The 13,700-nt window shown below is 43.0% G+C and overlaps 1 protein-coding gene across 1 annotated transcript; it reads right to left on the reverse strand.

Annotated features, from left to right (window-relative positions):
* Nucleotides 1–566: 566 nt before the first annotated feature.
* On the reverse strand, nt 567–11,314 carry BPGM (2,3-bisphosphoglycerate mutase). The gene is made up of 2 exons (XM_009701530.1): nt 10,714–11,314; nt 567–932 (listed from the first exon to the last, which is right to left on the reverse strand). Exons 1-2 carry the CDS (start codon nt 11,312–11,314, stop codon nt 754–756), a joined length of 780 nt encoding a protein of 259 aa, XP_009699832.1. The 3' UTR covers nt 567–753.
* Nucleotides 11,315–13,700: the final 2,386 nt, after the last annotated feature.

Here is a 13,700-nt window from a genome sequence, read left to right on the forward strand (position 1 = left end):
AACATTGAGCAGGAAACCTTTGTTCTTAGTTTGTGGACTAAAGTGTGAATTAAATCCTATTATTGCAAGCCAGCAAAACGCAGTCATGCTAGGCTTTGCAAAGATGGAAGAAAAGGGATTCCTTCAAAACTGGAATACAGTGTAACAAAAAACTCCAGTAACTAGAACATCTCTACAAAGTTCTCCTCTGGACCATGAACTGGCCTTGGAAGGCTCAAAATAACACTGGCAAATAATTGTACAGCTGAAAGTGTTCTGAAGGATCGATGGAACTCCATCCAGAACGAGTTGTCATGGCCACTGACACAGAAGAATCATACTGGGTAACTCTGTTACCTGGTGTCATTTTATCAGTGAGAAAATTTTAGTGCCTATAACAACCTGGACTTCGTCCAGTAAACTGGTGCTTTCCTCCTTAACAGATTAGGACTGATTACTGGTAGACACCAATAACATATCCCTTTATTTCATACTGGGCCACCCTCAATCCTAGATCTGGGGCAGACTGCCCTACAAGTTTCCATTATCTGAATGATCTCTTGATTTCTTCTTTCAGTACCCATAACCTCATGCTGAGATCTAAATTCCAGTTTTTGAAAGGCAGAGGGTTAATCTACCAACCTGAAACTCAACAACTGTCCCTTCCAACTATTTAGTGCTTGAAATTGAGACTTTCACACAGTGCAACCTAGCAGTCTTACATAAATCACTTATTACCACACTTTGAAAACAGCTGTGCTAGTCAGTGGCATTTTACTTCTCAGCAGACTTTACTTTCCCTTGATCTTCCACTTTTTTGATGGCAGCTTGGATAGCTTCTTGATCACCCAGAAACTGGTGAGGGCCTAAAGCATGCAGATTCTCATCAAGTTCAAGAAGTATGGGTACACCAGTGGGGAGAGTAACATTGACGATGTCTTCATCGGAGATGCCTGCCAAAGAAAACAAAAACAGAGTTACACCTAGTGAACAGCTTCCTAATTGTCTGTCTAGCTCAGCCTTTTTTCTGAGACTACCTAGTCTTAAAACAGTCAAAGACATGTTCCAGCCTCCGTTAACACCACCAGCTACTCAAGGGGAACTCCAAGTTAGACCACAGCTTGGTTAGTACTTTAGGAACAGCTAAATGAGGGAATTCCCACCAACATGAAAATGGTTTCTTCATTTTTCAGTCTATATGTGAAAAACAGGAAGAGACTGCCCTGGAGACTATACTTTTTCTTTAATACAGGACATTGAGGACAATAGGTTCTCCTCCATATCTTCCCAACATGCTACTCCAACATGAAGCAACCTCTGCTAAGCAACCAATACAAACAGCCTCTTTAAAAAGGCAGGATACCAAGGTTAGGGGTTTTTTTTGGTGGTGTTTTTTGTTGGGTTTTTTTTGGTTTTTTGGGTTTTTTTTGTTTTTTTTTTTTTTTTTTACACAAAGCTTCTCACACAAACCATCTTAAAAAAATCAGTATTTAATTCTTCTAGTGTAAAGATCACTGTTTTGCCTATCTTTCTCAAAAGCAAGTTTATAGCATCTCGCCCACAGTACTATTCTCAGAATTACTAGATACAGGATATTCATTTCCACTTTCAAATGAGGGAGAGGGGAAGAAAAGGAGAGAGAAAGTCAGCTTACACAACTTGGACATTTTTGTGTATTTTTCCACTTCACTACAATAATGTGTACCTGGGGAGAAAATTTATTTTACCCAGCTGTGCTTGATTAAAATATTCTGGGTCTCTAATCTCAATGAAACTGCTGTTATTTTTACATCAAACACACAAGTCTCCAAAGCATCGAAGTGAATTTTGAGACCAAACTTCCTAGTAAAGTTCCCACACAAGGTCTAAATAGTTGTATTAAGAAGCAGTGATTGCAAAGACATTATTCCTTAAAAATTTCAGGCAAAAGAAAGCTAATGTTATTGGGAATGTTAATATTCCTTTTTTCTCCCCTTTTTAGAAGCACTGAGGTCACAGCAGCAGTCTGCCGTTGTAAAGCAGGACAGCTTTTGGTAATTCACACTTAGAAAATGGACACAATCAAGCTTCTAAGACATTCGCACCATGAAGAAAACATCCTCTTGAGCAGCTGACAGAACAGATGTTTCTCAGAACATATGGGTGCAAATTTACCAGTGATTTTCACATTAAGTAGAAAAGCAGAGCCAACATATTAACAGGAAAACCCACAAAGTCAAGCCACTCGGCACCAGTGGGATGACAACAGGTCAAAAAACTAGAACTAATCATGAGGTGAGAATCACTTTATGCCCCTGCCTGGAGACTACACAAGCATGCAACTTTTGCAGTGACCTATTCTTATTTTGATTAGGCCAAGCACTTAGTTTCAGCTGTAGATTAGCCCCAAGTTTCAGAAGAGCATGGAGCAAAAAAAACAGAGAGACCCTTGCAAGAAGTTTACATCTTGTTATATATTGAGCCATCGGTCCATAAAAAAAGAAATCATACTCTGACAGTTTAAGCAATCCCTATATAGAAGGGATAAGTAATTCAGCTGTTGTAGACAGCACAATCACAGACCTACAGAAAAGCACTCAAGGAGCATCTAAAGTTTTAAAACCACACAGAAATCAATGGGAAAAATACTGGGTCCATATTTACCAGGCCCAAGCACTATTCTCAAGGACTGTGGTTTACAAAACAGGTAGCCAAGCTGCCTAAGAATCCTTGAAATAAGAGCTCAAACATATTTGATTTTAACGTCACCATGTCACAGAGAATCTGACCCTAGGAAATGTTCTGTCCACATCTCAAATTCAGTCTCCCAGACTAAATCATTCAGATAAACACAAAGCAAATGAAGTCATGCAGGAGAATTTAGGAAAACCACGCAATGCGGTCTGGAGCTAGGATACTTAAAGGTTTCCTCTAAAGATGGATTAAACAAAACTAGCTGTAGTTACATGATTCAGAAATATATTTTACTGTTTTTACAGAACACAGTGACTACACCAATGTCAACTAGTATTGATTTACAAAGCAAAACAGTGCAGTCTAGGATAAACAAGCTGCAACAAGCATATTGGCTTTCTCCTCAGGATTTTTCCTCATATGGAAGTGTTGCCTCACAGCCAGAAGGCTGGAAATGCAAGTTGAAGCCAGATGAAAATCTTAAAGAAACAATAGTGTCTTGTTGCTTTACTTCGGCACTGTTACTGTATTTGTATAGTATTTCTGCTCTTCAGGAAGCAAGAAGCTGATCAGGTTTGTCACACAAGCTCTTCAGTTGCAGGCAAAATGCACGCAGAACACTCCCCACCCAGCAGACTAGAAGGACAGTAAAGAGATCACATCTTGCACTCTAGCCATGGCAAGCGTGAGCTAACTGCTATCTAGTTACTTCATGTGGTGTAACTATAGCCAAGTAACCTTTTCTTGCACTTCATCTGAGCTGCCCTGTGTCACAACCCCATCCTATCTCACAGGGAAGAAGGGTGAAATCAGGGCAAGGACTCAACTGCTGACTATGAGATGCAATGGGAAATAAGACCATTGAGGAAGCAACATTCTTCCCTCCAGTAAAATACTAAGGCCTAGGTCTCAGCACTGCTGAAGGGTACTGTGCTGCTGGAAGAGGTCTTTCCCCAAGAAGATTTAAAACTAAGGTCCTACCTACTTACAGCCATAAGAACCCACAGACATTACTGAAGTACACAGGATATCTTCCTCAGGACCCCAGATAAGATGCTGACTGGGCAACTACATTTCTCAAGTGGTCATCTCCCATGTTCTCTCTCATGAGCACCCATTAAACATTGTCCCTTAATAGCAGCTGTATAGCAGGCATAACATGAACATTTTAAGAATTTGGTACAGAGCTTATTACAAAAAGATATTTCAAAAAATCACATTCAGAATTCTTTCCCACCTCATTTATGTTCCATTTAACCAAACTGGGTGAACAAACACAGAGACCAGTAATATCTCTGTGCAAGCTTAAAAATTCACCTTTACATGGTAGCCCATGAAGTGTTTTGAAATACTTGCACCCTGTAAAGTCCTACAGAGGCAAACCCCCTCCGGCTTGATTTTGAGCACCTACAGCCAACTTCTACAAGGGCTGGCTCTGCTTCTTCCTCCCTCTCACCTGTTCTTACCAAGTTCCTCCCTTCTATTCTTATGGTCACAGCAACACAAAAAACACAACAGCTATTAAGAATAGCTACATCCTTCCTCCTCTGCATGTGAACTACACTTGAGGCCAGATGATTCATCCAACAAAACACACAAGTTCATATGCATAAATTCAGCCACAATGGGTTTGTTCTAGAACTGGTGCTTTGTAATTGAGATCCAAATCAGGTCATAGCATCCTTCCCAGAAGCTTAATGAAAATACTGAAGCTTTAGCCTAATAAGTTAAATATTCAAGGCCAGATTCTGCCCTCTCTGCAGGCTGGCAGAGGTCCTAGCTTCAGTAGAGCAGAGGAGGGAAGCGGGCACAGTGTTAGAATCTGGCTATTAACCTTTACAGAATGTTAGCTCACTGAGAAGATTTTAAGGAAAGAAGAAAGAAGATGGGTGGGCTACAACCATGGCTTCAGCATATTACCTACATTTATTTCACCCTTATGTCTGCCAGTGTCAGCCAGCTCCAAGACAGACCTGTTGCTGGCCAGGGCCAAGCCCATCAGCAACAGTGCTAACACCTCTGGGATAACAGATTTAAGAAAGGGGGGAAAAAACTGCACAAGGGCAACTTCAGCAAGAGAGAGGAGTGAGAATATGCAAGGGCAACAACCCTGCAGATCCCCCAGGTCAGTGCAGAAGGACAGGAGGAGGTGCTCCAGGCACCAGAGCAGAGATACCCCACTAGCCCATGGTGAGGTCAGCTGTCCCCCAGCAGCCCATGGAGGCCCACGCTGGAGCAGATCCCCACCTGGAGCAGGGGGATGCCTGAAGAACGCTGGGACCCTGTGGGAAGCCTACACTGGAGTAAGCTCCTGGCAGGCTCTGTGGTCCCATGGACAGAGTAGCCCAGGCTGGAGCAGGTTTGCTGGCCAGGCTTTGACCCCACAGGGGACCCAGGCTGGAGCAGTTTGTGAATAACTGCAACCCATGCGGAGGACCAACACTGGAGAAGTTTGTAGAGTACTACCCCCCATGGGAGGAACCTCAGGCTGGAGCATGGGAAGAGTGCAAGGAAGGAGTGGCACAGACAATGTACGATGAACTGACAGTGACCCCCATTCCCCATATCCCTGCACCTCAGGGTCAGAGGGGGTAGTCAGAGAAATCAGGAATGGCATCAAGCCTGGGAAGAAGGAATGCAGGGGAAGGCGTTTTTAAGATTTGGGGTTCTTTCACATTACCCTACTCCAAGTCAATTGGCAATAAATTAAAATTCATTTCCCTGAGTCGAGTCTGTTTTGTCCATGGCGGTAACTGGTGAGTGATCTCTCGCTGTCCTTATCTCAACCCACAAGCCTTTTCTCACTTTTTTTCCCCCTGCCCTGACATTGTATTGGGTCTCGCTGAGACGGAGTTCGTTTTCCCCATAGCAGCCCTGGTAGTGCTTTATAGTGGTAGCTAAAAAAAAGTGTCGGTAACACACCAGTGTTTTGGCTACTGCTGAGCAGTGCTCACGCAGCATCAGGGCTGCCTCTCCAACACTTCCCACCACACACCCAGTAGGCTGGTGGCAAGCAAAATCTTGGGAGAAGCCACAGCCAGGACAGCTGATCCAAACTGACCAAAGGGATATTCCATACCATATGACATCTGCTCAGCAATAAAAGTTAAGAGAAAGGAGAAGGAGGGCATTTGTTATTTAAAAAATTTGTCTTCCAGAGCACCTTCTATGCATACTGAAGCCATACTTCCAAAGAAGTGGCTGGACATCACCTGCTGACAGGAAGTAGAGAATAAATCTTTGTTTTCCTTTGCTTCCACACTGGGCCTTCACTTATGCTTTATTAAACTGCCTTCATCTTGACCCATGGGTTTTTTCCATCTTATTTTCTCCTCTCTCTGTCCTGCTGAGGAAGGGAGTGACAGAGCAGCTGGGTAGGCACCTAGCATCCAGCCAAGGTCAACCCATCACAGTGGGGCACCAAAAAGGACCATGGCGTTAGGTGAGAAAGTCCCAGAAGTCTTCAGTAGACACCCAGGCTGCACTACCACCACCAGGAAACTCAAGGGAATGCTATGACAAATTGAGGTGTCTCAGCATGCAATGCTGGAGCCTACCAGCATACATACCACCCTCAGTCAGAGCTCTGGCAAAAGGTTTCCATCTCTGGCTGAAGCACCATTGGGAGTCCCTCAAGCCCAAGTTTGTGGAAACCAGTCACTGGCAACTCATGTATGAAACCTTTCTGCCCCAGCTGCAGGTCCTGGTCAGGCTGTTCCAGTCCTTTTGCACTATCATCAGGCACTTGCCATCCCCTTCCCCAAGCAGATTCAAACCACCAACGTGACAGAAAACTATGCACTCCTTACTGTTTCTTGCTAGTTTACAGGTAAAGTTAACTTGCAAAAAGGCCCAACAAACTCAAGAAATAAGCAGCAGAAGCACAGAGCAAAGACTGGGATGAATGACGGAGTGCAAAGCCATCTCACTTTAACAGCAGTGAGTTGTTAGATCTCAAGCTGGTTTCTGTAACTGCCCTTAGACACCAGTCATAAGGAATATTTCTTTAAGAAGGTCAAGGAGAAAAAAAAAATCAGTAAAATAATCTTATTAGGTAGTCCTAAACACACAGTCCACAGCAGGATTCACAATGTGTAGCTCCAGCATGTAAACTACTGGAATACTGTAACTGCGCAAGTATCACATAGTAATGCAAAAAAGTAAAGTCCCAAGGGCACTGCTCTCCCTGCGCACCAACTGGCGAGACCAGCATCAGGCCTCCCCAGTCACCACGTTCTGTCTGCAAGCCCAGTTCCAGAGATCTGTCCCAGCTCTGTGATCACACCCAGACTAGCCCAATGGATGCAACACCTGCACCTTTCATCAAGAGACCAGGTAACTCCTCCTCTCCTTATTTTTTTTTTTTTACCCTGAGCATGACAAGGCTCAGGGACCACCACACCATATGAGCTGACAACCTTTCAACAGGGAGGAAATTCTAGAATCAGGCTTTCCACAAGACCATGTCTTGAGGTACTTAAGACCAGTCCTCAGGGTTAAATAGTCAAAGGAAAAAAGAAGTTGAGACAGCCCATCAATCCTTCTGCTAGTCACCTGGTAATTTAGTCCATTAGACTTGGTCTGCAATTAGTACTTCTACAGAAACAGGGCAAGCTGGACACAACTATTACACTAACGTCTTCACAATGGGACACTGCTAAGAGGGTCTCAATCTGAAGTATCAGTTATTAGATAAAAGAAAGAATTATTCCACATTAAAAAAATGAGAAAATCACCTGTAAATAGATCCTGTGCAGCTAGGATGCTTATTTAGCAGATTTTAACAACCAATGCTTTCATAATCAATATGATGTTTCAGCATCCAAAGTAACATTTATTGAACAAGTCTGATATTGTTACTTTAAATACCCTCCTCATTAACATCTTGTTGCCATTGTTTTTCAATGCATCAGAGATAGTATAACATAAAGGAAAGAAATATGGCCTGTCTAAAGACCTGAATTACAGGGCATGGTCCATACCAATAGGCATCACAGAACAAAACAGTTGCCACGTTATGACATGACACTTCCACCAGCAAGCACAAGACTGCTGCCTGAAGAAAGTGTCAGAGAGCCTTTCCAACCCTAACAACATATGAAATCTGTCCTCTTTCTCTGCCAATTTTTAGTTGTGCCAATGATTCCTAGCATCATCACATATATCACCTGAAGATGATGCAATGAATAAACACTCTCTGAAAGGACTGGGCAAACTCAATTACAGACTTAAATTTGATGTCAACATTGTACGTCTGACAGGACTGCACAAAACAACCACACTTGTCCTTGCTGACATTTATCAAATTCATAGGGATTACCTAGAAGGAACACAGCCCAGCATCCCCACTGGACACCAACAGCTCACAGCACTGAGATCTTCAGCAGCACCCTCTGGGAGAAGCATCCCTCAGCCCACTAGGACAAAACAGCAAGCTCTCAGAGAAGCTGCTGGTTTTGATCTCCATGTGCATATAAAAGTATGGTCCAGTTTGTGTTAAATACTGTTTTAAGAAGACTAGTTGGGTTTCACTTTAAGTCCCCACATGCAAAGCATGACAGATCCTACAGACATCTAATATACTGTAATGAGGTCCACTCTGAGCACTGAGAAAACAAGAACAAAACCCAAACCCACAATCAAAGCCTTGTTAGCCTGACATTCTGTTGCTCTGATGATTTGTGTACAAGTAGAAAGCAGATCCACATTTCAAGCTCTTTACCAGTTACTCATAACAAGAAAAACATTCAGATTCAGAGAACTGCAAGCCTGTTTCAAAAAATACCTCCTTAAAACAGTAACTTCAAGGATACTCTGAAGTCTTTCAGAAAAAAACATTAAATTTCACACTGGAACAATTAGAATTCTTTCATCAGATCAAACTGAATGAAAACATTTATATTTACTGCCATTTAAAGTTTCTAAACTACATCTTCCAAGATTAAGTTATCACTATGGCTACGACATCCAAGTAGTCACGTAGGATTGCCGCTTGAGACATTTGGAGCCCAATTCTCTAAATGCCAAAAAACATGGCTCCAGGTAAGACAGAGGGGTCTAGAAACTTCCACTCAAGTGCAGGACACACTAAGCTTGTCAAAAGAGTCCACAAAAACAAAGCCCACCTCACAGTGGGTGCTATAAACACAGTAGACTGAAATTTTAAGCACAGTTGAATCAGGTCCAATTCCAGCAAGGCTCCAAAGCAGCTCAACTCACAACCTTTCAGGAAAGAAAGGGAGAGACATTCAGCAATGCAGACAAGGAACCTCTTAGATCCAGCTAGATATAGGCTGGAGCTCAGGGCAGGGAAGACAGAGCAGGTTGCAATAACAGGGGTCTTAGAGCTCTATTCATGTCACCCTTCAGGCCAGCCCTGCAGCAATTCAAATCACCACTGCATAAAAGGCAGAAAAGCCAACATGTATCTGGCAATTGCTCCTGTGTGGGAGCTGGGGTAGCTGATGGACAGTCCTCAGTCAACAGAACTAGATCCTCTGCCAAGGATTCCTCACATTTCCCTATGTAAGCACATGCTGGGAGGGCCAAGGTATACTATAAGACAGACAAGAGACACAGCTCTATTCTACTTTGGTTGAATGTGGGCAGCCCTTGGAAAGTTATACCTAACAGATTGTCCCAAAGAAACGCTTTGCAGCTGGTCTAACTTAGACCATTCTCTCTGATCTCTAATCATCAGGAATTGAGCCATACTAACTTTAAAGTAACCTTTACCAGTCACTGATGCTGTCAGCAACAGCCTTGGTGCATGCCTGTACAGAAGGTGGCCCAGGGTTTCTGCAGAAGCTGTGGTCAGCTTGCAGCAATTTCACCCCCAATGAGCTTGGCCAGCATGGTTTCATAGAACTGCTTCAGTTTTGAGGGACAGGGGAGATACCATGGCTGCAGATCCCCTGCCTCTTTTTCCTTTGTAATTCTTTATCATTTCACATAGTGTGGACAACCACTCTGACCGTATCAGGGGAATTGGCTGAACCAGCCTTCCTCCTTCATCCAAACAGTGATCTGTACCCCAGAATTCACAGCCTCTATAGTTCCAGAAGCCACTTGTACATGCTTATTCCCTGGGCTTCTGACTCCTGCTAAAGCATCAGCTGTCCTGACTGTTCCAGCAGGACTGAATGCAAAAAGTGCTCAGCAGTCAGAGCTGTAGAGGCACACAAGAGAGTTTTACACCTAAAAAATTGAGTGGACACAATCCAGTTGTGCATACTTGCAACTACAGCTTTAGCAAGCTGCATTCATACATGTCTAATCACTAAATTCTACTCTACCCACAGAGAGAGAAATTAATAGTCCATCTTCCAGTTTAGGATGACCTAAACTAGAAGCCGTGGCATTAAAGAGGAGGCAAGGAGGGAAAGAATCTAGCAATGACTTACAAGATAAATCACATCCTTTTCAAGTTCCAAATAAGCAACCTTACACTAAGCTACCAACTTAGCTGTTTATTGGTAGGCATTTTCTATATTGGGAAATACAGTATTTGCATAAGCTTTATCAAGTACCTACTCCCTGCAGAACTCCCTGTCACAGCAGCTTAAGTAAAGAATTACTAGTAATGAAGACTCAAAAGCAACCCACCACCATAACAGTCAAGAATGTCTTCCACAACCCAAGACAAGCACTTTATTCTGCTGTGTTATAGCAATGCTTGTTTAATGAACATATTATCACTTCAACCCTTCCAACAAAGCAGCTGAATAAATCCAAAAAAAATAGTTACAGCCTGAAGAGTTTTTATCTCTCTAGACCAACTGCAAAGTTAGTTTGAATACAGTCATTTAAAACGAGCAGTGAGAAACAAGATGAGACCATCTGGCTCTTTTCTTAACTACATTAACCCAACTAATTCCCTCCCCTTCCACATCCCCCAGTTTGATTCCTGTTTCAATATGCCAACTTTTTACTTTCTCCTCAGAGACCACAGACATTAAGTGTTACATTGCCCAGATACACAATATACACTACAGAACAAGATGTAAAGCTTTAAGCAATTGAGTAAGGAGAAGAGAGGAAGGCTAAAAGGAAGACCCTTACCTTCCATGTGCTTCAGCAATGCCCTGCTGCTGTTACCATGGGCAGAGATAAGGATCATTTTGCCACTCTTCAGTTCTGGCACTATCTTTTCATTCCAATAGGGAAGGAGTCTATCAAGCACATCTTTTAAACTTTCAGCCTTTGGGAGATTATCCCAAGAGACATCACTGCATTTATACCGGCGATCACTGTATATCTCTTCGTAGTAAGGATGAGATTCAGTTATGGGAGGTGGGGTAACATCATAGCTTCTCCTCCATATTTTCACTTGCTCTTCCCCATGATTCAGAGCCATTTCTGCTCTGTTGAGACCGATCAGTGCACCATAGTGACGTTCATTCAGTCGCCAGGAACTCTGCATGGGGACCCATTCTTGGCCCATCTCTTCCAGAATAAGCCATGCAGTCTGGATGGAGCGGCTGAGTACAGAGGTGAAGACGAGATCAAACTCAAAGCCCTGTGCTTTAAGGTGTTTGCCACAGTTCCGAGCTTCCTTTATCCCATCATTGCTAAGCTTCTGGTCCACCCAGCTGCAGAAGCGATTCTCCTTGTTCCAGGCTCCTTCTCCATGTCTTACGAGAACAAGCCTGTACTTAGCCATTTTGGTTGCAGCTTAGCATAGATGACAACTGGCCTAGCATCTAATAATGATGCATCTGGACAGAGACATGAGACAGATACGTCAAACATCCCACAGATAATGTATTACAAGTAGTAATATAGCAGCAAAGAATAGACAACTATCAGAATCAAAACAACCAAAGAAACAAGTGTCTGCTGAATATGTTTCTACCTCTCAGGTCTCCTGGCTTTGAATTTCTTCCCACCCTCCTGTAGGAAGAAAAGCACCATCCTCCACCCAGCTTGTTGCAACAAGCCCACTTAACCAACTGATTAGTAGCAGATTTGTATAAGCTGTTCCTGCCTACAGATTTCCCTCAAGTGCTTAAACAGAGCCTCATTCAACATCAGAGGCTCCCAACCAGAGAAGCAGATCTCACTCTCCCTGGTGAGCTTGTTAGAGGTGAGACACAGAGCCCAAGCTCGTTAAAAGCTGCCCCAACCAACACTGGCTCTTAGGGAATGCAGGCACAGACCGCAGCTGTGATCCTCAGCCAGAGGAACTGGAGAGGAGGACCACAGAATCAGAACTGGCAATACACAGAACACTATTAGCTTTCCTCAAAGGACATGTCACCATACTCATGGTCTGCATAACCTGCTTCCTCATGTCCCCAACCTGACCTGCTAATTATGCCAGTCTCTGCTTGATTTTTCCCCAGGCCACCTCCTCCGTCATTCCTCCCCACTCAAATGTGACAACACAGCAACTCTGGGATGCAATGCACAACTAGCAAGTCCTCATTTCACTGAATCCAGAAGTGACCCCAGAGATTATTCCATCCCCTTCCTGACTTTCAAGTATATTTTCCCTCTTGTGTCTATGAATTACAATGCCAGATTCTCAGGCAGCAGGATTAACGTTTTTACTTTTGCAGTGGGCACAAATGGCATATTTGCCATTCTCATTAAATAAGACAGCTACACATTCATAAGGTCAAGTGGCACCTTTCTCTGCTCCTGTTGACTAAGCAACACCCTCTAGATTGTCTTCAACAGGAGATGGATTTTGACCACCCAACCAAGCTTCTGCAATGTGGTCAAAGATCTTCTAGCAGATTGTGTGATGCCTGAAACGTCCATCTAACACAGTACTGCAACTCCAAAAGTCCCACCTGATCACTCTGACCTGAGATGTCACAGACTAGATAGCAATGGACACAGCAGGAAAAAAATAAAAATAAAACTCTGCACTGGCAGGACTGCTGTATACTGTAATGAACATTAAGTGCTCTCAAAACCATGGACAGTGGGAGACTGAGGTCTGATTTCTGCACACCCAACTTTGGACTAGATTTCCATAAGAGATCCTTATGGGAGCTCACATCATCTCAAATCAGTTGGAGCTGCTTCAATCACATTCCAAGCCTCCAAATGTCTCTAATTCAGGCCCTGTGACCCTGAATTAGGTCAGTAGGATGGGTTAAGCCCATGCAGTCCAGGTTTTGGGAAGCACCCAGCATAGCATCAGCATTCTCTTTTACCAGACTTTCAAAAAGTGTATAGAATAGTTGAATTCATCAACAGCCTCAGTAATTTGATCTTGAATCTAACAGCAGCTTAGTCCTCCTTTAGTCCCACAGAAGACCGTCTATGTCATACAAGGACACTATGCAACATCTCCCCAGCTCTAGCTTCTTACAAAAACAGCTCAGGATTAAAAAGCTTTTAAGGACTGACAGAGTTCTACAGAATATCAGGAGGTACTGTCCAACACACAATAGAGAGTTGGCAAACACAAAGGAAAGCCGCTTGTGATTTCATGCGAAGGCAGCCTGAATTTTGTGTATGGCAAGGAACATCTCAGACAACATCCCTTGCATGTTCCACTTTTTCCACTCACAATAATCAGCTGTACATTAAGCAAAAAATCAGCTATTGTTAGCATTTAAGTGCCATGTCACATCAGATACAATACTGAATTACAGCGTTTAAGATCCCAGGTTTATAACAAAGGAGTATCAGCTAGATCATTTCAGCTTTAGATGGAAATGCTTTCTCCAACATCCCATAAATACGATTAAAAATTGCAGTGCGTTCACAGTATGAACTACTACACAAAACACAGCCCTATAAAGAGCTCCACCTCTGCAGATACAATCAATTAATCTGAACAATGAGGTATTATTCACAGGAACAGACTGCATGATTTACAAAACCAAATTGAGACCCAATACCAAAAACCAAGACCCAACAATAGAGGAGATGCTCCTGTTTGCACTAGTTCTTAGTTGGGTACTTTTGGCCAAAACCAATAAAAAACTCAACGAATAAAGACTCATACAAAGACCTAGGATCATCTGGAGACCACAAATTCCAGTTCAGTTATATAAAAGACTAGGCAGAATCACTCTCAAACTTAAAAA

This window comes from Cariama cristata, unplaced genomic scaffold (assembly GCF_000690535.1).
Source record: "Cariama cristata isolate BGI_N322 unplaced genomic scaffold, ASM69053v1 scaffold4216, whole genome shotgun sequence".
NCBI classification, from domain to species: Eukaryota; Metazoa; Chordata; class Aves; order Cariamiformes; family Cariamidae; genus Cariama; species Cariama cristata.

Bases quoted from the DNA above. Each gene is read 5' to 3' on its own strand.
- BPGM (XM_009701530.1), bottom strand. From the start codon at position 11,314: ATGGCTAAGTACAGGCTTGTTCTCGTAAGACATGGAGAAGGAGCCTGG. The intron at 933-10,713 runs GTAAGGGTCTTC...TTTCTTTGGCAG, and splicing joins ATTGCTGAAGCACATGGAAG to GCATCTCCGATGAAGACATC.